At 45.4% G+C, this 25,647-nt stretch overlaps 1 protein-coding gene and 1 pseudogene across 2 annotated transcripts; one reads left to right on the top strand and one right to left on the bottom strand.

Moving 5' to 3' along the window:
* Nucleotides 1-1,710: 1,710 nt before the first annotated feature.
* LOC106582200 (GDP-Man:Man(3)GlcNAc(2)-PP-Dol alpha-1,2-mannosyltransferase) lies at nt 1,711-4,504 on the top strand (annotated as a pseudogene).
* nek5 (NIMA related kinase 5) lies at nt 4,427-23,315 on the bottom strand. Of its 2 annotated transcripts, XM_014165125.3 has the most exons (21): nt 23,181-23,315; nt 22,608-22,746; nt 22,371-22,467; nt 22,167-22,264; nt 18,328-18,411; nt 18,140-18,210; nt 17,855-17,941; nt 16,726-16,780; nt 16,393-16,593; nt 15,689-15,782; nt 11,121-11,245; nt 10,715-10,965; nt 10,523-10,601; nt 8,691-8,807; nt 8,518-8,598; nt 8,214-8,321; nt 7,887-8,090; nt 6,637-6,853; nt 5,842-5,970; nt 5,459-5,597; nt 4,427-5,358 (listed from the first exon to the last, which is right to left on the bottom strand). In XM_014165125.3, the coding sequence occupies exons 2-21, from the start codon at nt 22,734-22,736 to the stop codon at nt 5,019-5,021; spliced, it is 2,706 nt and encodes a 901-aa protein (XP_014020600.2). In that variant the 5' UTR covers nt 22,737-22,746; nt 23,181-23,315; the 3' UTR covers nt 4,427-5,018. The 2 variants fall into 2 exon arrangements, with proteins under 2 accessions (XP_014020600.2, XP_014020602.2); XM_014165127.3 differs by lacking the exon at nt 8,518-8,598.
* Nucleotides 23,316-25,647: the final 2,332 nt, after the last annotated feature.

Raw genomic sequence — 25,647 nt, 5'->3', positions numbered from 1 at the left:
TATAGAGCTTTTCCCAAGCTCTTACATTGTGTGGGGGTAACTCACCCATTCCAACACCTTTTGTATAGTACCCACCTTGTGTTATTGTACCAGAACACCTCTGGCTGCAGGACTCTGGAGTACCTGAATGTGTAGGGGTAACCAGTTGCCTGGCCTGCCCTGTGGTGCCCTGCACCTCTCCCTCACACAGCTCAGGATGTCCAACAACTACATGCACCCCTACTTCTGGAAGAGCTGCACCCGGAACTCCCTCCAAGAGCCGCAACACTCGGCCACTATGGCCCTTTCTCTCACAGACACCTGCCTGCGCTATGCCAGCCTGCCCACTGAGGCACAGCTAGCCCTCAGCAGGTACACACAGCCCTGGCCAGATACAACTGATCAAGTACAGTATAATAGCTAAAGGCCATGCTTTAGAGGTAAAAGGGGTGACTTGTGTCGTAGTGCGTGTGTGTTTTTTTTGTGTTGCCAGGGTGAGTGTATGTGACTGCTGTAGGGGTCCTATGTACGGACCTGGACTCAAGGTGATCTGGCCTTGCTACAACATATTTGGACTACACAGGGTGCCCTTCATCTTATTTGCCTGCACCCCAGCCTGCTACTGGAACTTCAAGAACCAGACCAAGAGTCTCTCGAGTCTTCTATATGGAGAAAAGACACAACTCACAATAGTGAACAACTAACATGACTATGAAGGAACCAATACTGAGGCTACTGTATCTTGGCCTGAATAGCCAAAGACATCTATCTCAGAGGTCATCAGCACTAATCTTGTGCTAAATTTGAACATTCCCAGTACTGGTGTCATTCTCTTTATGTAGCCTTGAGTAGTTGTCTGAGTAGTTGTCTGAATAACATGTATTTTGCACAACAAGTGTATGTGAACAGTCACACTATTATGGCACTTTTAATGTCTTTAAAATGTCCATTGACCTCAAATTAAAAACAAAGTCTCTAAATTCTAGTTTAGTGTTTTTTTAAATATATTTTTTCTGAATACAAGTTGTGTTCAACTGCATATTTTCAGTGGTGTAAAGCACTTATGTAACAATACTTGAAAGTACTACTTTAGTAGTTTTCTGTACTTTACTATTTATATTTTTGACAACTTTTACTTCACTACATTCCTGAAGAAAATGATATACTTTTTACTCCATACATTTTCCTTGACACCCAAAAGTCCTTGTTACATTTTGAATGCTTAGCAGGACAGGGAAATGGTCCAATTCACACACTCGAGAGAACATCCCTGTTCATCCTCTTATCTGGCGGACTCACTAAACACAAATGCTTCATTTGTAAATTCTGTCTTGAGTGTTGGAGTGTGCCCCAAGCTATCCATGAATAAAAAAACAAGAAAATTGTGCCATCTGGTTTGCTTAATATAAGGAATTTGATTTATACTTGTACTTTTACTTTTGATACTTAAGTATATTTTAGCAATTACATTTACTTTGATACTAAGTATATTTAAAACCAAATACTTTTAGACTTTTACTCAAGTAGTATTTTATTGGGTGACTTTCACTTTTACTTGAGTCATTTTCTAATAATAAGGTATCTTTACTTTTACACAAGAAGGACAATTGGGTACTTTTTCCACCAATGCATATTTTAGCCATCAAGTAGCGTGTAGCTTTAACTCTGACATCCTATGTAAACAACGAAATATGGACCAATCACATACACGCACCTCAAAAGACAGCTCTACAACTTCTTCCGGTGTCAAAGTTTGTGTTGTCAAGATGGCTGGCCATGATCATCTGGCTCTGTGCTCATGCGACTTCATCAGGTAATAATCATTAAATAAATGATGTTGCTTTGTTTCTAACACCTGTCGTAGTAAATGCAGATCGTAGTTATCTTAACCTTACAGTTCTTGCCAACAGAAACTGGCTATATGAAGAAAGAACAAGTGACAGCCATAGCTAGCTAGCTAGTAGCCATATCTATGACTAAGAAAATACATTTTCAAATCGGAGTTCATTGTTTCGACATAACATTGTCAAATACTGGTGTTAAATTCATAGCTAGCTAGCTAGCTACTGAGAACCAGTCAGTCAGCCACCATGGTGTTATCGCTAATAGTATAATTGTTATTGTCTTCAAAACAGATTAGTATGGGCCATGGTGTTGCCATGCGTGTATCTGAACTTGGCCATGGGTGTTAGAATGTGGCTGCAGAGGAGTCGGAAAGCACGCCTGGCTCAGGACAGCTCCCCAACGGTGGCCTTTCCCCACCGCTACTGCAATGCAGAAGGAGGCGGGGAGCGTGTGCCCTCAGAGCGCTTCAGAATAGGTAGGTTTACACTGTCTGAGCTTATTTTTAGATGCATTCATAGAGTGCTCATGAGCTTCATAACCTGTATTTCCTTTACTTTATCTCCTGATATGTTGAGTTGTCTCTTCTGTGTCTTCCCTCCTGTAGATACCCAAACATCTCTGTTGTGTACACCGGTGACCAAGATGTGATGGGGGAACAAATTCTGGAGGGTGCCACGATAATGATTCAACATCAGGCTGCCTCGTCCAGTGACTTTAATATTCCTGAAGAACTGTCTCTTGCTGGAGGCTAGCTCCTCCCCCCACTTCACCCTGCTGGGGCAGAGCATGGACACCATGTTCCTGGGCTGGGAGGCCCTCACATCCTTTATACCAAACCTCTATATGGACTCCATGGGCTATGCCTTCACTCTGCCTATCTTCTGCTACCTGGGAGGATGCAGGGTGGGCAGCTATGTGCACTTCCCCACCGTCAGTACTGACAATAACCTGCCCAGGGACTCCGGTTGAAAATTAGCCGGCTGGCTAAAACCGGCACTTTTACTGAAATGTTGATTAATGTGCACTGTCCCTGTAAAAATAAAATAAACTCAACATGCTTTCTGTGGTGAGAGGAACCCCAGGTCAGTACTGTTTATTTTAATTACATAAGGCATATTGATATTGTTATTAATTGTGATACTTTAGATAATGTGCTCTTTAATAGTGTGTTTGTGTTTTTGTTATAGGCCTAGTTACCAAATGGATTTTCCAATGCAGTATTTGTAATCATCCACTCCCTCCTACGATCCCAACAGGTTCAACAATGCAGACTACGTCTCTACTAACCCTGTCCTTAGTACGGCTAAGGTGATGTACTACTGTGCCTTCGCTCTGATCTACGGCCTAGCTGGCTCCTGCTGCGATGTCGTCATGGTCAACTCAACCTGGACACTGGGCCACATCCTGGCTCTGTGGCGCACCCCCAGCCGCACCGGCGTGGTCTACCCGCCCTGCGACGTCCATTCCGTCATTGACATGCCATTGGAGGACGAGGTGAAAGGGGAGGTTATTGGAGACAGGAAGTGCCATTCGATAGTGTCCGTGGGTCAGTTCTGACCAGAGAAAGACCACCGGCTACAGATAAGGGAATTTCAGAAGCTTCTGGGGGGAAAGGGGCGGGCCTGGGAGGGCGGGAGTCTCAGAGACTGGTGTTGATTGGTTGCTGCCATAACCAGGAGGATGAGGATAGTGCTGATGCTAAGGGGGTTGTGCCAGGAGCTGGGTGTGACTGACAGGGTGGAGTTTAAACTCAATGTTTCCTTTGAGGAGCTAAAGAGGGAGCTGATGGATGCCACCATTGGCGTGCACACTATGTGGAACAAGCATTTTGGCTTAGGTATTAATCTTATCTCTACCATCTTATCTTCAGTCTTTTAGACAAGTATTGTAAATGCCAAACTCGTGATCCCTGTCCCTACTCTGCCTCCTCTTCTCTTCTGTCTCAGAATGTATGGCTGCAGGGACTCCTGGTTCACAAGGCCGGCGTCCCCAAGCTGGACATCGTGGATCCCTACGAGGGTGGACAGACTGGCTTCCTGGCCGACAGCGAGGACAGCTACGCCACCGCCATGGAGACCATCCTGACCCTGTCGTCGGCGGCACGATGAAGAGCCGGCGGAACACCCAGCGGTCCGTACACCGTTTCTCAAACCATGAGTTTGACTCTAGCTTCCTGTCTTCCATGGAACCTCTGATGGGAACACAGCAGCGATGAGGGAAGACCAATCACTCCCACCTCAGACTGAAACCCCTCTCCTCTGCAGCACTCACAGGCTTGATTGGCCGAGAATGTTGTATCAATTTGAATGTTGGACCGCTGATGGTGTATCGGAGCTTTGCTGGCTTTATTAATATGAATAAGTAAGGATGCTTGTCTTACCTGCTCTGTCTTGATAGAGTTACAGTGAAGTGGTGGATATTCTATTTATACATTTGCAATCAAAAAGCATTTGATCCTGAATTGAGGTTTCTGTACTGGTTTCACCTGCGAAGAATGACCAAATATCATTGTGCAATTTTTTTTCTGTGTGCTTTTTTTCCCTCGCCCTTTCTGTAAGGGACCATGGCTCAGAAATGTTACCGATTTAATGTGCAGAAAATGTAAATATACAAACAATGCTTTATTTTGGAAAAGTACATGTATTGTTCATATGTCTGATGAATAAAAAATTCAACCTTGTGTTGTATTTTATTATTTTGATTTAGTCTTTAGAAGTTGCTCCATGTAACAACAATACTGAAACATTTTCAACACCCAAATACCTGTCTGCCTGCTTATGTTATACTGCCAACCTGTGGCAAGAATAGGTAGCACCAAACTAACCTGCAGTTTAGAAAAATGTAAGACCGGTCTACTAGGTTAAAGTTTGGGCCAAGTGATACCTATTCCTGCCATAGGCTGCTGAGGTGAGGACTGCTCATAATAAAGGCTGCAACGGAGCAAAACCATGTATTTGATACCATTCTACTCCAGCCACTACCATGAGGCCATCCTCCCCAATTAAGGTGCCACCAACCTCCTGTGATGTCTACCTCCGGAGCACCCGCCAAGAAAAAAATATATGCAAGTTATGTTGATGAAAATTATAAAGAGAGCTTACTCAAACTTGCTGATTTTTTTGTAGAAAATAATCCATTAACAAGGTCCTTGTCATCGTTTCACTTAAATCTCACAGTAAAGAATAATATGAACACTAATGTTCTGGCTGTTGCTTCTTACTGGCCTCACAGTCCTCGTCTGAAGCCTGGGTATTCCTTGGTTGCTCTGCCCGAGTCTCACACCCTGCAGCTTGGACTTGAGTCTGAGAGGGTTTACCCTCTATGGAGGTGTAACCAGTGGGCTCTATCACAGGGTGTCTTTGCTGGAGATCTACAGTTTCCTGACTGTCTAACTCTATTTCCCCCACTACTCCATCTGTTACAACCTTCTCTCCTTCCTCCTCTTTCACACTCTCTCCATCCTCCATTATAAAAAGGTTAAACATTGACTCTGCCACCTCCTCTCTCAGCTCATCTTCAGACTCCTCAAAGTTCCTGAGGAAGGAGAGATTGAAAAACGTAGGAAGAATGAAATGTCAAAGGTTGGCCTAGTAACACAAGCACATTGTCAGCATCACCCCAGTGTCACACTCACGTGTCGTCATCATCCGACCTGGGCTCTAGACGCTCCTCGTCCATCTCCACATCTGAGTCTTCATCCTCCTCCACTTTTTCCTCTGTTTCGGCTCCCTCTTTCTCCGGCTCCTTGGCGCGGTCTTTCTCAGTCAATGGTTCTAAGAGGGAAGGAGAAAGGTGTCTAATTGCTGTGCTCTTGTATTTGAGAATCCTAGACCTGGGGAGAATCTCAATTGCATACTCCTCGCATCCTCTCTCCTCGCCTCCTTCTCAGAACCCAAAGCCAGAGGTCTCTTCCATGTGACTTTTTCAACCAATGGGTTTTGAGGACACGATGAGTATACAATCGAGATTCTCCCTATCAATCTAAAACCCTGGGGTAAAGTCTAAGAGGAGTCTGACCTGGCATTACGGAGTCCAGGGTGGAGGTTAGCTCAGCCTGACCCAAAGCATGGAGCAGGGTGTTGGGGGGACCCGCTCCCCACTGTCTCCTCTCCCCTATTGCCTTCCCCTCGAGATCTGCAGCGTCACCTGGGGGGAGGAAGAGAGTACAGTACTGACCATGCTGAACACTGACACTAAGGGAAGATCTTAATTGTTTTTTTTTTCAAGTCCTGCGTCCTTTCTTGAGGAGAGGCGGCAAGGAGAGGGAAAGTGGACAAAAATGCACTTGTATGAAGTTAGACTCTCCTTCTCCAATCACGTGTCATCAGGCAAATTCCATATACAGGGTGGAATCCCAAAATAAATGTGTACATTCGTAAAACTATTTAAGTTAGTTGCTCAAGACATTTTATAGATTAAAGGATAAGTAGCATATAGTTTTTAAATATGTTTAAGCATTCCTCCTGCAAGTAAAAAACAGCATAACAAAGGGGGTGTGGCGGATTAAAAAACACATCCGCACTTGCCGCCGGGAGGATACTCTTGTGGATCCTTTGGCGAAGTAGGTAATTGAGGAGGGTAGTATACTCCTCGGTTCGCCTACTAACGAATTGACACTCTCCTTGACCACTTATCGGTTTCTGGGACACGAAGGAGAGAGGACAGAGGAGGGATTGGTCCTGGCCGCTTCAAAACCCATTGGAGGACCGCTGGTTTTCTCATCCAATGGCTTTGAGAAGGAGGCAAGGAGAGAGGAGAGAGGACTCGAGGAGTATGCAATTGAGATTCTTCCATTGTGTCCCTTCCACTCACCCAGTTCAGGCACAGCCATGGTGGTACACACTGATGACACGTCCATCTCAGCCAGGGCATCCAGTAGGGTCTGTGGTGCTGCCTGGCCCCACCCCTTCCTCACCTCTGACCTGGGCGTGCCTTCATCCTGCCCTGCCCCCAATCCTGCCCCGGACCAATCCCTGTGCCTCAGCTCCTCCCCTGCCTGGAAGCTCAGGGTCTGGTTCAGTGGGTCCACCTCACAAGACAGACAGACAGACAGACAGACAGACAGACAGACAGACAGACAGACAGACAGACAGACAGACAGACAGACAGACAGACAGACAGACAGACAGACAGACAGACAGACAGACAGACAGACAGACAGACAGACAGACAGACAGACAGACAGACAGACAGACAGACAGACAGACAGACAGACAGACAGACAGACAGACAGACAGACAGACAGACAGACAGACAGACAGACAGACAGACAGACAGACAGACAGACAGACAGACAGACAGACAGACAGACAGACAGACAGACAGACAGACAGACAGACAGACAGACAGACAGACAGACAGACAGACAGACAGACAGACAGACAGACAGACAGACAGACAGACAGACAGACAGACAGACAGACAGACAGACAGACAGACAGACAGACAGACAGACAGACAGACAGACAGACAGACAGACAGACAGACAGACAGACAGACAGACAGACAGACAGACAGACAGACAGACAGACAGACAGACAGACAGACAGACAGACAGACAGACAGACAGACAGACAGACAGACAGACAGACAGACAGACAGACAGACAGACAGACAGACAGACAGACAGACAGACAGACAGACAGACAGACAGACAGACAGACAGACAGACAGACAGACAGACAGACAGACAGACAGACAGACAGACAGACAGACAGACAGACAGACAGACAGACAGACAGACAGACAGACAGACAGACAGACAGACAGACAGACAGACAGACAGACAGACAGACAGACAGACAGACAGACAGACAGACAGACAGACAGACAGACAGACAGACAGACAGACAGACAGACAGACAGACAGACAGACAGACAGACAGACAGACAGACAGACAGACAGACAGACAGACAGACAGACAGACAGACAGACAGACAGACAGACAGACAGACAGACCAGGTAAACAATGAGATGCTTGAGAGCCCCACTATTGTCCTAAGTGAAGTCACACACCCCGTTGAAATGAACATACTCACTTAGGCAACATGTCATCTTTTACCTCTTTCTCATCTTCCTTTTTGTCCTCCACTATTCTCTCCTCATCCCTCTTCTCCTCTTTTTCTTTCTCTTCATCCTCTTGAATCCTTGCATCATTTAACTTGATCTCAAACATGATAGCTTTCTTGTCTTTGTGCTTCTTCTGTAGCTCTCTCCTCTCCAGTCTGTTCTCCTGCCTGATCTGTCTCAGGGCTCCTTCAATGTCCTTAATGTTGCAGATAGAAATTTAAGATACAGGCCTGAAATTATTATTTCTTGTGAGAGACTTCTGTTTTACACAATCGATTTCTATGTGAATGTTCGCAATAAGCCCCTTAATAAGTCTTACCTGGTCAGGTTGGGGTCTGTCTCTGTCCTGGTCTCCACTATGTGTTGGTGGCTCTGTGTGACCGGGCTTCTCTACCAGGTATGTGCCTGGTTTCACTGGTGGCTGGGGCTGAAAAGATGTCTGTTCTGTTAATATCAATGTCATTATATAGACTTAAATTCTGGAGAAATCTGTGTTCGGTACAGTGAGAATGGTATTAGAAAAGTGCAGTGGTGTTATGAAGATAGCACGTGATTGTGATAAAGAATGGTAGGGCATAGGGAATGACAGAGAAACCTTTATGTCAATATGTTGTTGTGTTTACCTCAGCATCAGCTCTCATTCTGATATCTCTCATCTCACTATAATATTGCTGTCTGATGTGCTGCAACTTCCGTAGATACTCCTACACATATAGACATGAACCTGACTGTTTGACAAATAAACAATAAATCACGTATTCACTTTTCTGCACCTTCTCCTGACGTTCCGTCTTACCTGCTGCCCATCCTGCCTCCTGTCGTGAGGTGTGGGTGGGTGTGCAGGTCGCGCTGCCCCCTGGTCCTGCTCAGGCTGTCTGTAACGCTCAGCGTCTGCTGTGGAGGGCCGCAGGCCCTGGGGGTGAAAAAGAGAAGGGCCAGGGTTCATATTTACAGATACAGTGAGGGAAAAAAGTATTTGATCCCGTGCTGATTTTGTACGTTTGCCCACTGACAAAGAAATGATCAGTCTATAATTTTAATGGTAGGTTTATTTGAACAGTGAGAGACAGAATAACAACAACAAAAAATCCAGAAAAACGCATGTCAAAAATGTTATAAATTGATTTGCATTTTAATGAGGGAAATAAGAATTTGACCCCGTCTCAATCAGAAAGATTTCTGGCTCCCAGGTGTCTTTTATACAGGTAACGAGCTGAGATTAGGAGCACACTCTTAAAGGGAGTGCTCCTAATCTCAGCTTGTTACCTGTATAAAAGACACCTGTCCGCAGAAGCAATCAATCAATCAGATTCCAAACTCTCCACCATGGCCAAGACCAAAGACCTCTCCAAGGATGTCAGGGACAAGATTGTAGACCTACACAAGGCTGGAATGGGCTACAAGACCATCGCCAAGCAGCTTGGTGAGAAGGTGACAACAGTTGGTGCGATTATTCGCAAATGGAAGAAACACAAAAGAACTGTCAATTTCCCTTGGCCTGGGGCTGCATGCAAGATCTCACCTCGTGGTGTTGCAATGATCATGAGAATGGTGAGGAATCAGCCCAGAACTACACGGGAGGATCTTGTCAATGATCTCAAGGCAGCTGGGACCATAGTCACCAAGAAAACAATTGGTAACACACTACGTCGTGAAGAACTGAAATCCTGCAGCGCCCGCAAGGTCCCCCTGCTCAAGAAAGCACATATACATGTCCGTCTGAAGTTTACCAATGAACATCTGAATGATTCAGAGGACAACTGGGTGAAAGTGTTGTGGTCAGATGAGACCAAAATGGAGCTCTTAGGCATCAACTCAACTCGCCGTGTTTGGAGGAAGAATGCTGCCTATGACCCCAAGAACACCATCCCCACCCTCAAACATGGAGGTGGAAACATTATGCTTTGGGGGTGTTTTTCTGCTAAGGGGACAGGACAACTTCACCGCATCAAAGGGAAGATGGACGGGGCCATGTACAATCAAATCTTGGGTGAGAACCTCCTTCCCTGAGCCAGGGCACTGAAAATGGGTCGTGGATGGGTATTCCAGCATGACAATGATCCAAAACACACGGCCAAGGCAACAAAGGAGTGGCTCAAGAAGAAGCACATTAAGGTCCTGGAGTGGCCTAGCCAGTCTCCAGACCTTAATCCCATAGAAAATCTGTGGAGGGAACTGAAGGTTCGAGTTGCCAAACGTCAGCCTCAAAACCTTAATGACTTGGAGAAGATCTGCAAAGAGGAGTGGGACAAAATCCCTCTTGAGATGTGTGCAAACCTGGTGGCCAACTACAAGAAACGTCTGACCTCTGTGATTTCCAACAAGGGTTTTGCCACCAAGTACTAAGTCATGTTTTACAGAGGGGTCAAATACTTACTTCCCTCATTAAAATGCAAATCATTTTATAACATTTTTAACATGCGTTTTGTTTTTCTGGATTTTTTGTTGTTGTTATTCTGTCTCTCACTGTTCAAATAAACCTACCATTAAAATTATAGACTGATCAAATACTTTTTTCCCTCACTGTATTACAGTTACAATACATCAGCAGCATATCCAGTTTTTCTAGTATTTAACAGAAGCCAGCAAACAGCTGGCTGTTTCAGCATAATACAGCCTGAGACCCACCAGCTGTTTCTCTGCCCTCAGCTTGTACTGGTTGGCCTCCTGTCTCCTCTGGCGGTATTCATTACAGGCAGCGGCCACCCTGAAGGCCGAACACACACAAATTAACAAAAGCCTGCAAACCCTGTATCTCGCAAGGACCAAGTTTGAAGAACATTATTCTATAATTATGGTTATGCTTGACTGAACACTCACAATTGATAAGGTTCTGGGTGATTCTGTCTGTCATCATAGCGCTCCACAGGTCTCTCCTGAACCACCGGAGGATGACAGGAGGGAAGAGGAGGACGAGGAGGTAGAGGAGAGTATCTCCTCTGGATGGCGTCCAGCTGGGCATAGTAGTGGTCGTAAGGGTTGACTTCAGCCTGACCGTCCCACCTGGGGTTCTGTTGACCGTATTGTCTGGCCACTGGAACCCTAATCTGTGCTGCTCGTGGATGAAACGGCTAAGGAACAAAAACCCAAAAGATAAGATGGAACAAGATAAGATGGAATTTCAGTGGTACAGTTCTAGGAACATGCTTTCATGTAGTAGCTGTTATACAGTAGTAGGCAACTGGAGAAGTAACTGATATAGTTGTTCTTTAGACAGGTGAGTTACTTTGTGCTGTGGCATGACTCTGGTAGGGGGTTTCCAATCTGGTTTGGGGGGCGGTTTCTTCACCGAGGGCCCAGGCTTCGACCGAGGAGGAGGCCTCTCTGAGACTCTGGCTTTGGGGACTATTTCTGGACCCAACAGAGGATGAAAAATGGAAAGTTACAAAAAATAAAAAGGAGATACATACAGTATGCAGCTAACAGATAGGAGGTACATCATTGTGATGAAATATCACAAGCTACAGGACTGTTTTGCTATCACAGACTGGAATGTGTTCCGGGATTCCCCCGATGGCATTGAGTACACCACATCAGACACTGGCTTCATCAATGACGTCGTCCCCACAGTGACCGTACGTACGTACATACCCCAACCAGAAGTCATGGATTACAGGCAATATCCGAACTGAGCTAAAGGGTAGAGCTGCCGCTTTCAAGGAGCGGGACTCTAACCCGGAAGCCTATAAGAAATCCTGCTATGCCCTCCGACGACCCATTAAGCAGGCAAACCGTCAATACAGGACTAAGATTGAATCGTACTACACTGGCTCCGATGCACTTCGGATGTGGCAGGGCTTGCAAACCATTACAGACTACAAAGAGAAGCAGAGCCGCGGGCTTCCCAGTGACACGATCCTACCAGACGAGCTAAATTACTTTTATGCTCACTTCGAGGCAAGTAACACTGTGTGATCACTCTCTCTGTAGCCAATGTGAGTAAGACCTTTAAACAGGTCAACATCCACAAGGCCACAGGGCCAGACGGATTGCCAGGATGTGTACTCCCAGCGTGCGCTGACTAACTGGCAAGTGCCTTCACTAACATTTTCAACCTGTCCCTGACTGAGTCTGTAATACCAACATGTTTCAAGCAGACCACCATAGTCCCTGTGCCCAAGAACACTAACACCTGCCTAAATGAATACCGACAGGTAGCACTCAAGTGTGTAGCCATGAAGTGCTTTGAAAGGCTGGTCATGGCTCACATCAACACCATTATCCCAGAAACCCTAGACCCACTCAATTTGCATACCACCCCAACAGATCCACAGATGATGCAATCTCTTTTGCATTCAACACTGCCATTCCCCACCTGGACAAAAGGAACACCTATGTGAGAATGCTATTCATTGACTACAGATGAGCGTTCAACACCATAGTGCCCTCAAAGCTCATCACTAAGCTAAGGACCCTGGGACTAAACACCTCCCTCTGCAACTGGATCCTACACTTCCTGACGGGCCACCCCCAGGTGGTAAGGGTAGGTAACAACACATCCACCACGCTGATACTCAACACGGGGGCTCCTCAGGGGTGCGTGTTCAGTCCCCTCCTGTACTCCCTGTTCACTCGTGACTGCACGGCCAGGCATGACTCCAACACCATCATCAAGTTTTCCGATGACACAACAGTGGTATGCCTGATCACCGACAATGATGAGACAGCCTATAGGGAGGAGGTCAGAGACCTGGCTGTGTGGTGCCAGGACAACAACCTCTCCCTCAACGTGATGATCAAGACAAAGGAGATGATTGTGGACTACAAGAAAAGGAGGACAAAGCACGCCCCCATTCTCATTGACAGGGCTGTATTGGAGCAGGATGAGAGATTCAAGTTCCTTGGTGTCCACATCACCAACAAACTATCATGGTCCAAACACACTAAGACAGTCGTGAAGAGGGCACGACAAAACCTATTTCCCCTTAGCAGACTGAGGAGATTTGGCATGGGTCCTCAGATCCTCAAAAGGTTCTACAGCTGCATCGAGAGCATCCTGACTGGTTGCATCACTGCCTGGTATAACAACTGCTCGGTCTCCGACCGCAAAGCACTACAGAGGGAAGTACATACGGCCCAGTACATCTCTTGTGCCAAGCTTCCTGCCATCCAGGACCTCTATACCAGGCGGTATCTGAGGAAGGCCCATAAAAATGGTCAAAGACTCCAACCACCCTAGTCATTGACTGTTCTCTCTGCTACCGCATGGCAAGTGGTACTGGAGCGCCAAGTCTAAGTCAAAAAGGCTTCTAAACAGCTTCTACCCCCAAGCCATAAGACTCCTGAACAGCTAATAAGGGCTACCCAAACCCCTTTTTTTTACGCTGCTGCTACTCTCTGGTTATTATCTATGCATATTCACTTTAACTCTACCTACATGTACATATTACCTCAATTACCTCGACCATCCGGTGCCCCCGCACATTGACTCTGTACCGGTACCCCCTGTATATACAGTTGAAGTCGGAAGTTTACATACACCTTAGCCAAATACATTTAAACTCAGTTTTTCACAATTCCTGACATTTAATCCTAGTAAAAATTCCCTGTTTTAGGTCAGATCACCACTTTATTTTAAGAATGTGAAATGTCAGAATAATAGTAGAGAAAATGATTTATTTCAGCTTTTATTTCTTTAATCACATTCCCAGTGGGTCAGAAGTTTACATACACTCAATTAGTATTTGGTAGCATTGCCTTTAAATTGTTTAACTTGGGTCAAACGTTTAGGGTAGCCTTCCACAAGCTTAGCACAATAAGTTGGGAGAATTTTGGCCCATTCCTCCTGACAGAGCTGGTGTAACTGAGTCAGATTTGTAGGCCTCCTTGCTCGCACACACTTTTTCAGTTCTGCCCACAAATTCTCTATGGGATTGAGGTCAGGGCTTCGTGATGGCCACTCCAATACCTTGACTTTGTTGTACTTAAGCCATTTTGCCACAACTTTGGAAATATGCTTGGGGTCATTGTCCATTTGGAAGACCCATTTGCGACCAAGCTTTAACTTTCTGACTGATGTCTTGAGATGTTGCTTCAATATATCCACATAATTTTCCTCCCTCATCATGCCATCTATTTTGTGAAGTGCACCAGTCCCTCCTGCAGCAAAGCACCCCCACAACATGATGCTGCCACACCCGTGCTTCACAGTTGGGATGGTGTTCTTCGGCTTGCAAGCCTCCCCCTTTTTCCTACAAACATAACGATGGTCATTATGGCCAAACAGTTCTATTTTTGTTTCATCCGACCAGAGGACATTTCTCCAAAAAGTACAATCTTTGTCCCCATGTGCAGTTGCAAACCGTAGTCTGACTTTTTAATGGCGGTTTTGGAGCAGTGGCTTCTTCCTTGCTGAGCGGCTTTCCAGGTTATGTTGATATAGGACTCGTTTTACTGTGGATATAGATACTTTTGTACCTGTTTTCTCCAGCATCTTCACAAGATCCTTTCCTGTTGTTCTGGGATTGATTTGTGCTTTTTGCACCAAAGTGCGTTCATCTCTAGGAGACAGAACGTGTCTTCTTCCTAAGCGGTGTGACGTTTCATGGTCCCATGGTGTTTATACTTGCGTACTATTGTTTGTACAGATGAACGTGGTACCTTCAGGCATTTGGAAATTTCTCCCAAGGATGAACCAGACTTGTGGAGGTCCACAATTTTTTTATGAGATCTTGGCTGATTTCTTTTGATTTTCCCATGATGTCAAGCAAAGAGGCACTGAGTTTGAAGGTAGGCCTTGAAGTACATCCACAGGTACACCTCCAATTGACTCAAATTATGTCAATTAGCCTATCAGAAGCTTCTAAAGCCATGACATAATTTTCTGGAATTGTCCAAGCTGTTTAAAGGCACAGTCAACTTAGTGTATGTAAAGTTCTGATCCACTGGAATTGTGATACAGTGAATTATATGTGAAATAATCTGTCTGTAAACAATTGTTGGAAAAATGACTTGTGTCATGCACAAAGTACATGTCCTAACCGACTTGCCAAAACTATATTTTGTTAACAAGAAATGTGTGGAGTGGTTGAAAAACGAGTTTTAATGACTCCAACCTAAGTGTATGTAAAGTTCCGACTTCAACTGTAGGCTCGCTATTGTTATTTTACTGCTGCTGTTTGATTAATTGTTACTTTTGTTTTTATTTTCTATTTTTTTACTTAACATTTAATTTCTTAAAAACCTCTTAAAGCATTGTTGGTTAAGGGCTATTCAGTATGCATTTCACTGTAAGGTGTTGTATTCGGCGCATGTGACAAATACATTTCGATTTGATTTGACATCATTGTGATGTTGAGTTGGCATACCCAGACAAGCCAATGTTGCTATAATTGTACCATAACAATACAGGTGGCAGAATTGACATGTCAGCACTAGCATGCTTCCTAATAGAATGACAAGAGTCTATTGCCATTCACCAAGTGATTGTACTCTGAGAATGAGAGACACGGCTGACGTCATTTACATTTCATGCCCAGGAATCTTTAACCTGTGCTCACAGTTCAGTGCAACTGGTTTTGATGCCAAGAGTTTTAGTGAATGTATTCTGATGACGATGAACAGATATTGGAGAGAATGCTATGACCCTGACCACCAGGTGGTGTAACTGACAACATTTCATCACAGCTACTGTGAAGCCAAGCCTATTAGCCAAGCCTATTTAAGTAGGAAACTTTGTTGTTGGGTAATGTGTGGCTGAAACCATTCTGAGAAAAGCTAATGATTATGTTAAGGGGATGTTTGGACTCAGACAGAAATACAATATTTTTGCTTATGTCCCTTAAGCGTGTGTACCGGTGATCTGTACTGGTGCGGCCCGCACTCTAGGCAGTGGGCCTGCAGCTCTCTTTCTGTGCAGCACTGTGTGGCTGAATTCATCCTCAATGACCTAGAAACACCCAGAACAGAGTAAGAAAACAGCACAGGACATCCTGAAGTTAACACAATAATACAATAACACACACACACACACACACACACACACACACACCTGTACATGTTTGTTTTACTATCCTTGTGGGGACCAAACAATTGATTCCCATTCAAAATCCTATTTTCCCTGGCCCTTAACCTAACCCCCAAACCCTTAACTCCTAACCCTAATTCTAACCCTAATTGTAACCTTAACCATAAACCTAACCCCTAAGGCTAAAATATGTTTTCTTGAGGGGACTGGCATAATGTTCCTTGTTTTATTATCCGTGTGAGGACTTCTGGTCCCCACAAGGATAGTAAAACCAAAAACACACACACACAAACATGCAAGCTAATAATATCTGTTCTTGACAAGAAGTCACAAGACTTCTACAAAGTGTGAGTAGTTAGCACATTTGGGTTGTGCAAGTTTAGTTTAACCGTTTCAACCCAAAAAGATTTCAATGTTCATTTCTGTAAACAGAAAGTCACCCCTCTGTTTATAATTATCTAAGCCCAAGGGGAACGTATAGAAAGGTTACCGGCCGAGCCTCCAGTCCCTTTCTTGGTACACTAGTAGTTACCTGGGGGTCCAGGTGTTTGCTGATGTGTTTCTCCAGGAAGGGCCGTTTGAGGACAGAGTTGACGGAGGGCCGGTCTCGCGGGCTGACCTTGAACAGCTGAGTGACCAGCAGGCGCAGGTCGTAGGAGTAGCGGGTGGAGACTGGGTTATAGCGCCCCGTACAGATCTTCACTACCAGCTGCCTCAGGCTGTTGCCCTCAAACTGCAGGTGGAGAGAAATACTGTTGAGATAGTGTGGCTTTGAATTGCATGTGCATATGTGTGTGCATTCATGTGTTGTCTGAGTGTGACTGTGTGTGAGTGTGTGCATTTGTGTGTTTGTAGCAGTGCTTACTGGATGTCTGAGGGTGCAGAGCTCATACAGGACACAGCCCAGAGACCAGATATCCCTGAGGAACAGAAAGAACCAGTCAAAGATTGCTGTTGAATATAAGAGCAATCATTATAAAATGCACAAGGATACTTTGCAGCTGTGGTAATGGTGGATGACAGTTTATGATGTATATGACGATCTGTGAACTATTCGTGAGGAGCTAATAGAGGGGAAATGACACATAAATGTGTGTAACAGTGAAACTCAGGGAGCGCCCTCTCTATCCCAGCTAGTGTCAAAACAGCCCAGTTCTAGAAAGCAGAACGATAGCTGCCTAGACAAAGTGTGTATGTGTATGTGCGCCTATTAATGGTGGGAGGACACCGATTTCAGACTAGCCAGAATGAGAGTATGATGGAAAAGATTGTGGCGTTGTTGCAGCCACATGGCTGATTGATCAGGCAGCTAGCTAATGCTCTACAGTCCTGTCTGCTTGCTTCACTGTTTACACAAACACACAAGTTCCAACACGAAATACGTTATGTCACACAATGTTTTGATTGCTCAGATGGAGCAAGGTGTTTGCAACACAACAGTTATGGCCATATACTGAATAAATGTGTTAACTTCTCCCCACAGTCAGTCAGTGTCTCATATCACCATATTAGACACCGCCGACATATGTTATTGGGAGAAAGTAACACAGGGTCTATTTTTGGGTTGTCTAAACACATAACAGCATAACAGGAAATCCTGCGGGTGAGCTAGGTAGAGGTACTCTAGCTCATTTCACCAAAACACAACACTGACATTTTGGCTTTTACTTTTGCAGGCCAAGACACTGGATGAATCAACGTTGTTTCCACATCATTTCAACCCAAAAAATCTATGTGATTACAAACTAACTGGATTCCATATTTTTTACACACAATTCTTTACCTAAATCCAACAGCATGGTGATTTTTGTTGTTGTTGATTTCATGTTGAATTCACGTTAGTTGACATTTCCAACAAATGTAAATCAAAACTCTATGTTGAACTGACGTCTGTGTCCAGTAGGAGGCTGTGTGTGAATAAGAGAGAAAGACATCGATAGATAGAGTGTGAGAGAGAGAGTAATAAAAAGAAGGGAGGATAATATGGTACATACGTTTTGTTATTGTACGGTCTGTTGTCACAGATTTCAGGAGACAGGTAATATGGCGTCCCAACACAGGTCCTGGCTAGCTCCATGGTACTAGCCAATCACATTCATCAGAACATAAATATACATGAGTGGTAATACACAATGTAACAGTATGGTTGTGGAATGTGGAATGTTAATAACATGGTTTGGAACATGTCCTAGCTCTCTGTAATCAGCAGCTGTTATGGAGAAAATACCAGTAGTCTCTTTCCTGGCTGTGAGTCTTCTGCCACTATCATAGAAACTCACTTGTTTAACATTCTTGCAATGCCAAAGTCTCCCAGCTTGGCTTTCATCCCCTTCTTGGTAAGGAATATATTCTAGAGGAAAGCAATACAAAAACAAAACAATGATCAGAGTAGATCAAGTTGTTATAAGTGGTACCTGTGCTTTGATATCTATGTGGCTTTTGTCTGACTATGACAGCTGTTTAATACCTGTGCTTTGATGTCTCTGTGCAAAACCTTCCTGTCATGGATGTGCTTCAGTCCCAAACAGATCTGTACAAACCAATCCACTATCTGAGTGGGAACAAAATAGTTTACATGAGTATTTCCTTGAACCCTGTGTGTGTGTGGTGTGTGTGTGTGTGGTGTGTGTGTGTGTGTGTGGTGTGTGTGGCGTGTCTCAGTGGAGGCTGCTGAGGGGAGGACAGCTCATAATAATGTCTGGAATGGTGCTAATGGAATGGCATCCAACATATGGAAACCATGTCTTTGATGTATGAAATTTACATGGTTTTTAGAGTGAAGTACATCGGAAAAAAGCAAAAGAAAACTGCAAGACTGAATAGGAGAAAAAACAAGCAACAAACAAAGAAGATAGGCTTTTGAAAAATAACTATTTTTCATAAAATTGTAGTTATCTTAGCAAGCTGAATTGTTTACCAGTTGCTAAGCAGTTGCTAGGGACTCTTTTGGAAGAAGCTAGCTAGCTAACGAAGAACAACAAAGAATATCTAGTTAACAGAAGAAAAGAAAGTGAAAATCAGGACAGAAGAAAAAGGATATCAAAGTGAAACAGTTCTCTAAAGACACAGGAGACAATAATACAAGAAACAACACTTCTGTAGCTTGTCAACTATGTGTCTGTCTATCCCTGTTCTCTCCTCTCTGCACAGGCCATACAAACGCTTCACACCGCGTGGCCGCTGCCACTCTAACCTGGTGGTCCCAGCGCGCACGACCCACGTGGAGTTCCAGGTCTCCGGCAGCCTCTGGAACTGCCGGTCTGAGTTCATCTCAGCCTATGCTACCCTCCAGTCCCTAGACTTCCTGGCGCTGACGGAAACATGGATTACCACAGATAACACTGCTACTCCTACTGCTCTCTCTTCGTCTGCCCACGTTTTCTCGCATACCCCTAGAGCATCGAGCCAGCGGGGTGGTGGCACTGGAATCCTCATCTCTCCCAAGTGGACATTCTCTCTTTCTCCCCTGACCCATCTGTCTATCTCCTCATTTGAATTCCATGCTGTCACAGTTACCAGCCCTTTCAAGCTTAACATCCTTATCATTTATCGCCCTCCAGGTTCCCTTGGAGAGTTCATCAATGAGCTTGACGCCTTGATAAGTTCCTTTCCTGAGGATGGCTCACCTCTCACAGTTCTGGGTGACTTTAACCTCCCCACGTCTACCTTTGACTCATTCCTCTCTGCCTCCTTCTTTCCACTCCTCTCCTCTTTTGACCTCACCCTCTCACCTTCCCCCCCTACTCACAAGGCAGGCAATACGCTTGACCTCATCTTTACTAGATGCTGTTCTTCCACTAATCTCATTGCAACTCCCCTCCAAATCTCCGACCACTACCTTGTATCCTTTTCCCTCTTGCTCTCATCCAACACTTCTCACTCTGCCCCTACTCGGATGGTATTGCGCCGTCCCAACCTTCGCTTTCTCTCTCCCGCTACTCTCTCCTCTTCCATCCTATCATCTCTTCCCTCTGCTCAAACCTTCTCCAACCTATCTCCTGATTCTGCCTCCTCAACCCTCCTCTCCTCCCTTTCTGCATCCTTTGATTTTCTCTGTCCCCTATACTCCAGGCCGGCTCGGTCCTCCCCTCCTGCTCCGTGGCTCGACGACTCACTACGAGCTCACAGAACAAGGCTCCGGGCAGCCGAGCGGAAATGGAGGAAAACTCGCCTCCCTGCGGACCTGGCATCCTTTCACTCACTCCTCTCTACATTCTCCTCTTCTGTCTCTGCTGCTAAAGCCACTTTCTACCACTCTAAATTCCAAGCATCTGCCTCTAACCCTAGGAAGCTCTTTGCTACCTTCTCCTCCCTCCTGAATCCTCCTTCCCCTCCCCCCCCCTCCTCCCTCTCTGCGGATGACTTCGTCAACCATTTTGAAAAGAAGGTTGACGATATCCGATCCTCGTTTGCTAAGTCAAACGACACCGCTGGTCCTGCTCACACTGCCCTACCCTGTGCTTTGACCTCTTTCTCCCCTCTCTCTCCAGATGAAATCTCGCGTCTTGTGACGGCCGGCCGCCCAACAACCTGCCCACTTGACCCTATCCCCTCCTCTCTTCTCCAGACCATTTCCGGAGACCTTCTCCCCTTCCTCACCTCGCTCATCAACTCATCCTTGACCGCTGGCTACGTCCCTTCCGTCTTCAAGAGAGCGAGAGTTGCACCCCTTCTGAAAAAACCTACACTCGATCCCTCCGATGTCAACAACTACAGACCAGTATCCCTTCTTTCTTTTCTCTCCAAAACTCTTGAACGTGCCGTCCTAGGCCAGCTCTCCTGCTATCTCTCTCAGAATGACCTTCTTGATCCTAATCAATCAGGTTTCAAGACTGGGCATTCAACTGAGACTGCTCTTCTCTGTGTCACGGAGGCTCTCCGCACTGCTAAAGCTAACTCTCTCTCCTCTGCTCTCATCCTTCTAGACCTATCTGCTGCCTTTGATACTGTGAACCATCAGATCCTCCTCTCCACCCTCTCCGAGTTGGGCATCTCCGGCGCGGCCCACGCTTGGATTGCGTCCTACCTGACAGGTCGCTCCTACCAGGTGGCGTGGCGAGAATCTGTCTCCGCACCATGCGCTCTCACCACTGGTGTCCCCCAGGGCTCTGTTCTAGGCCCTCTCCTATTCTCGCTATACACCAAGTCACTTGGCTCTGTCATATCCTCACATGGTCTCTCCTATCATTGCTATGCAGACGACACACAATTAATCTTCTCCTTTCCCCCTTCTGATAACCAGGCGGTGAATCGCATCTCTGCATGTCTGTCAGACATATCAGTGTGGATGACGGATCACCAGCTCAAGCTGAACCTCGGCAAGACGGAGCTGCTCTTCCTCCCGGGGAAGGACTGCCCGTTCCATGATCTCGCCATCACGGTTGACAACTCCCTTGTGTCCTCCTCCCAGAGTGCTAAGAACCTTGGCGTGATCCTGGACAACACCCTGTCGTTCTCCACTAACATCAAGATGGTGACCCGATCCTGTAGGTTCATGCTCTACAACATTCGCAGAGTACGACCCTGCCTCACACAGGAAGCGGCGCAGGTCCTAATCCAGGCACTTGTCATCTCCCGTCTGGATTACTGCAACTCGCTGTTGGCTGGACTCCCTGCCTGTGCCATTAAACCCCTACAACTCATCCAGAACGCCGCAGCCCGTCTGGTGTTCAACCTTCCCAAGTTCTCTCACGTCACCCCGCTCCTCCGCTCTCTCCACTGGCTTCCAGTTGAAGCTCGCATCCGCTACAAGACCATGGTGATTGCCTACGGAGCTGTGAAGGGAACGGCACCTCCATACCTTCAGGCTCTGATCAGGCCCTACACCCAAACAAGGGCACTGCGTTCATCCACCACTGGCCTGCTGGCCCCCCTACCTCTGAGGAAGCACAGTTCCCGCTCAGCCCAGTCAAAACTGTTCGCTGCTCTGGCACCCCAATGGTGGAACAAGCTCCCTCACGACGCCAGGACAGCGGAGTCAATCACCACCTTCCGGAGACACCTGAAACCCCACCTCTTTAAGGAATACCTAGGATAGGATAAAGTAATCCTTCTAACCCCCCCCCCCCCCCCCCCCCTTAAAAGATTTAGATGCACTATTGTAAAGTGGTTGTTCCACTGGATATCATAAGGTGAATGCACCATTTTGTAAGTCGCTCTGGATAAGAGCGTCTGCTAAATGACTTAAATGTAAATGTAAATGTAATGTATTTGATACAATTCCACTCATTCCACTCCAGCCATTACCATGAGCCAGTCCTCCCCAATTAAGGTGCCACCAACCTCCTGTGGTGTGTGTGTCTGTACCTGCTCCTCAGTAAACATAACCCCTCGTTGCATACTGATCTTCTTCATCAGATCTCCTCCATCACAGTACTCCATCACTATGTACAGGTTAGTGCTCTCTGTTTCAGACAGGATAAACTGATCAACATCACACACAAGCAAGCACATACGCATGTATGCACACACACACACACACACACACAGACATATTGACTGGATACAAACCCTGAAATGATTTGAAAAAGGTGACGATATTTGGATGCTTCATCTTTGCAAGCAGCATGACTTCCTTTTTGGATGCTTCCTTTTCCATAGGTGACATCTATGAATGACATTGCAACAAAAAAGGGGATGGAAATTCTCATAACAAATTCCTGGCCTACTGGTTAAAACAATGCAGTCGGTTGTGTAGAGGCTTGGTTATGATTTCATGAGCATCACAGATAAGTCTATGGTTGGTACCTTTCTGAGGTTGATCTCTTTGACCACGCACTGGCTCTCACCGCCCCAGTCTCTGTCCCTGTCCAGGGCCAAGAAGGCCTTCCCAAATGCCCCCTCTCCAATCTGATGGACCACCTCATACTGGTTCATAACACCACACCTGAGGAAACAGTGGGAGAAACGTAGGGGTTTTGAAAACACACAGCTATCGTCATACATTTACAATTCATCCTTATGTGCGTTCTCAGAAAATAAGACCTCCTCTAAGTGCATGAACTTGTATAATGCAATTTCACACACACGAGAATGGTTTGGATTTCATATGCTTAATTCATCCCGCCACATGTATTTATAGCAAGACATGATGCCGGGTGATAGCACTATTCCTGTCATTGGTTGGGGATAGGATGGATCGGGTTATACCCACAAAATCTGCTGCCAAAACGCCAGGACAGCATGAGCCCGTTACCATGGCGACAGATACACAGAGCCGAGCTTGTGCTAGCTTGTCTGCTAGCTAGTTTACTAACCTTCTTTGGTGTAATATTGGGCTTTACTTTACATTAAAAACAAACAAACAAAAGTGGTACTTACCAAAACGACACGTTCCCTTTCAAATGTACATTTGTGGGAACACTGTGTGGTGATGTGTGTTTCTCAACAGAGTTAAATCTAACCTGAAAAGTATGTTGACACTGATGGCAGGACGCACAAAAAAGCAAAGTACTCTGGGACTTGTAGGCAGTGTCTTCAATACAATTGTCTACCTGGAGCGTCATATTTCAAGGGCTAATTGTTAGATGGAGAGAGATTTTATGGCAATGTTTGTTACACTTCTTTCAATGGAATATTCTGGCACTGCTGAATCAAATGTTTAGCACTGAGCAAAATTACCAACACCGAAAGCACACTTCATTGAGATGGATTAGGTAACAGGAGCCATCTAAACTAGTGGTGTCAAGAGTCTGAAATGTATCATACATATATCCTCAGTGCATTCAGTTATTATTACACTGTTAATGACGGACAAATGTGTTCCAAAGAAATGGTCGACACCACATTATAAATATCAATACATACCACGATGACATGGTTATGCATCAATGATTGATGGAATGTATATTAATAATGCAATTCTATCTTTAATTTATCTTTGACTGGTAATCTGATAGGGGTTTGCGGCAAGTGCAAAGACAAGTCACTTTTTAAAACTTGGTATGGCAGCTGAATTTTTTAGCTTATTCAAGGCCCAGGGATCATATGGCTGTTACAAGATTAGCCTATATCACACCCAAAGTTGAAATGCAAGGGAGTGTGTTTGTGCTCCAGACCAGTCAGTGGATAAGGTGCAGCATGACCAACTAATGCCAATGTAAGTTATACCCTATAGCCCAGGCCTGCGAGCAGAAACACAGGACACCAGCTAGCCATAAGGCCTCTACTGTATGTGGGATCAGTGACTCTTTACGAGGCATCAGACTCATAGCACTCCATGTAATCCCCTGCATTACCAGCATCTCTGTGGTCTGTCAACAGAGCTGAGCTCTCCCACAGGGTCAGTGGATGGCCAGCCCTGTGTGCAAATGCGCTTCACAGATTCCTCTAACTGGGAGCAATGTTCCCACGATGCAAACATGGAAACACGTACAGCCCGAAATACACACATGCACATCAGATTCTAACCTGTACTGTGCCTTTTCTTAACAAAAATGAAGTCATACTGATACGTCTCTTAGATATTTTTAACTTCAATCTATTTGATGCGATCCTTATGAATACATATGAATACACAAGCCACAAGACTTGACCAGGCTTCCCGTCCCTAACCTGTGTCAGTGCAGTGGACCACATATATAAGAGCTATTCAATCATTCATCCTTTCTGGTGTGAAGTGACAGCAACCACTCAAGAACATCAGGCAACAGAATTCAAAGAGCATGTTCCATGAATCAGTGACTCAGCGCAGGCCTCATAAATTTATGACAGGAATTCTTCCTACTCTGGGCTGACAGCCTTATTGATGGCTGGCATCTCCCTCCTCACAGAGGGAACTAGCTTACGACAGGAGTCTAACGACTGCTATATTGGTCTCTTCTTGTCGCCTGTCTACATGTTCCCCTGCCATCTCTGTGTGTGTGTGTGTGTGTTTAGAACAGGGTGACAGAGAAAGCAGGATGTTCTTGAGATGGGAGTGTAAGTCACAGAATTTTGATAATTGAGATTGGTTATTCAAAACAATATCAAAAAAAGGTGCTCACAAAAGCACGTTGTAGAAAAATCCATAGGACCCTCATCACCTTGAGTACATCGGTGTGAAGGTGAACACGCAGAGCCCATCTGGCATCTCTCCCATGACACCCTTCTGCAAGGTCCAACTCATTAGGATCTTAATCAGAGAGATTTCCACTATGATCATATAACAGGGCTTATAGTTATAATACACATAAAATTGATAGCTATCAGAGATGAGACATACTGCTATGGGAGCAAACGTAAGCAAATGCAACCACACAAAATAGACAGCATACAGTCAACAGGATCCAATGGCAACAGAGGTGAAGCCAGCATGACTACATTCAAACAAATGGCAGGAAGGACAGGAATGGATGAGGTTGCCAAATGTAAAAGAATGAACATGTGTATTAAAGGAAAGCATCTATACTTTTACAGTGCATTCAGAAAGCATTTAGTTGTCTTGACTTTTTTACAGCCTTATTCTAAAATGGATTAAATCGTCCCCCCCCCCCATCAATCTACACACAACCCCATAACAACAAACCAAAAACAGGTTTTTAGAAATGTTTGCAAATTTATACAAAAATATTGAAACAGAAATAACACATTTACATACGTATTCAGACCCTTTACTGAGTACTTTGTTGAAGCACCTTTGGCAGCGATTACAGCGTCAAATCTTCGAGGTTATGACGCTACAAGCTTGGCACACCTGTATTTGGGGAGTTTCTCCCATTCTTCTCTGCAGATCCTCTCAAGCTCTGTCAGGTTGGATGGGGAGCGTGGCTGCACATCTATTTTCAGGTCTCTCCAGAGATGTTCGATC

This window comes from Salmo salar, chromosome 21, assembly GCF_965601325.2.
Source record: "Salmo salar chromosome 21, fSalSal1, whole genome shotgun sequence".
NCBI lineage: Eukaryota > Metazoa > Chordata > Actinopteri > Salmoniformes > Salmonidae > Salmo > Salmo salar.
The sequence above is the reverse complement of the archived record's forward strand: the minus strand, read 5'-3'. Positions and strand labels throughout refer to the sequence as shown.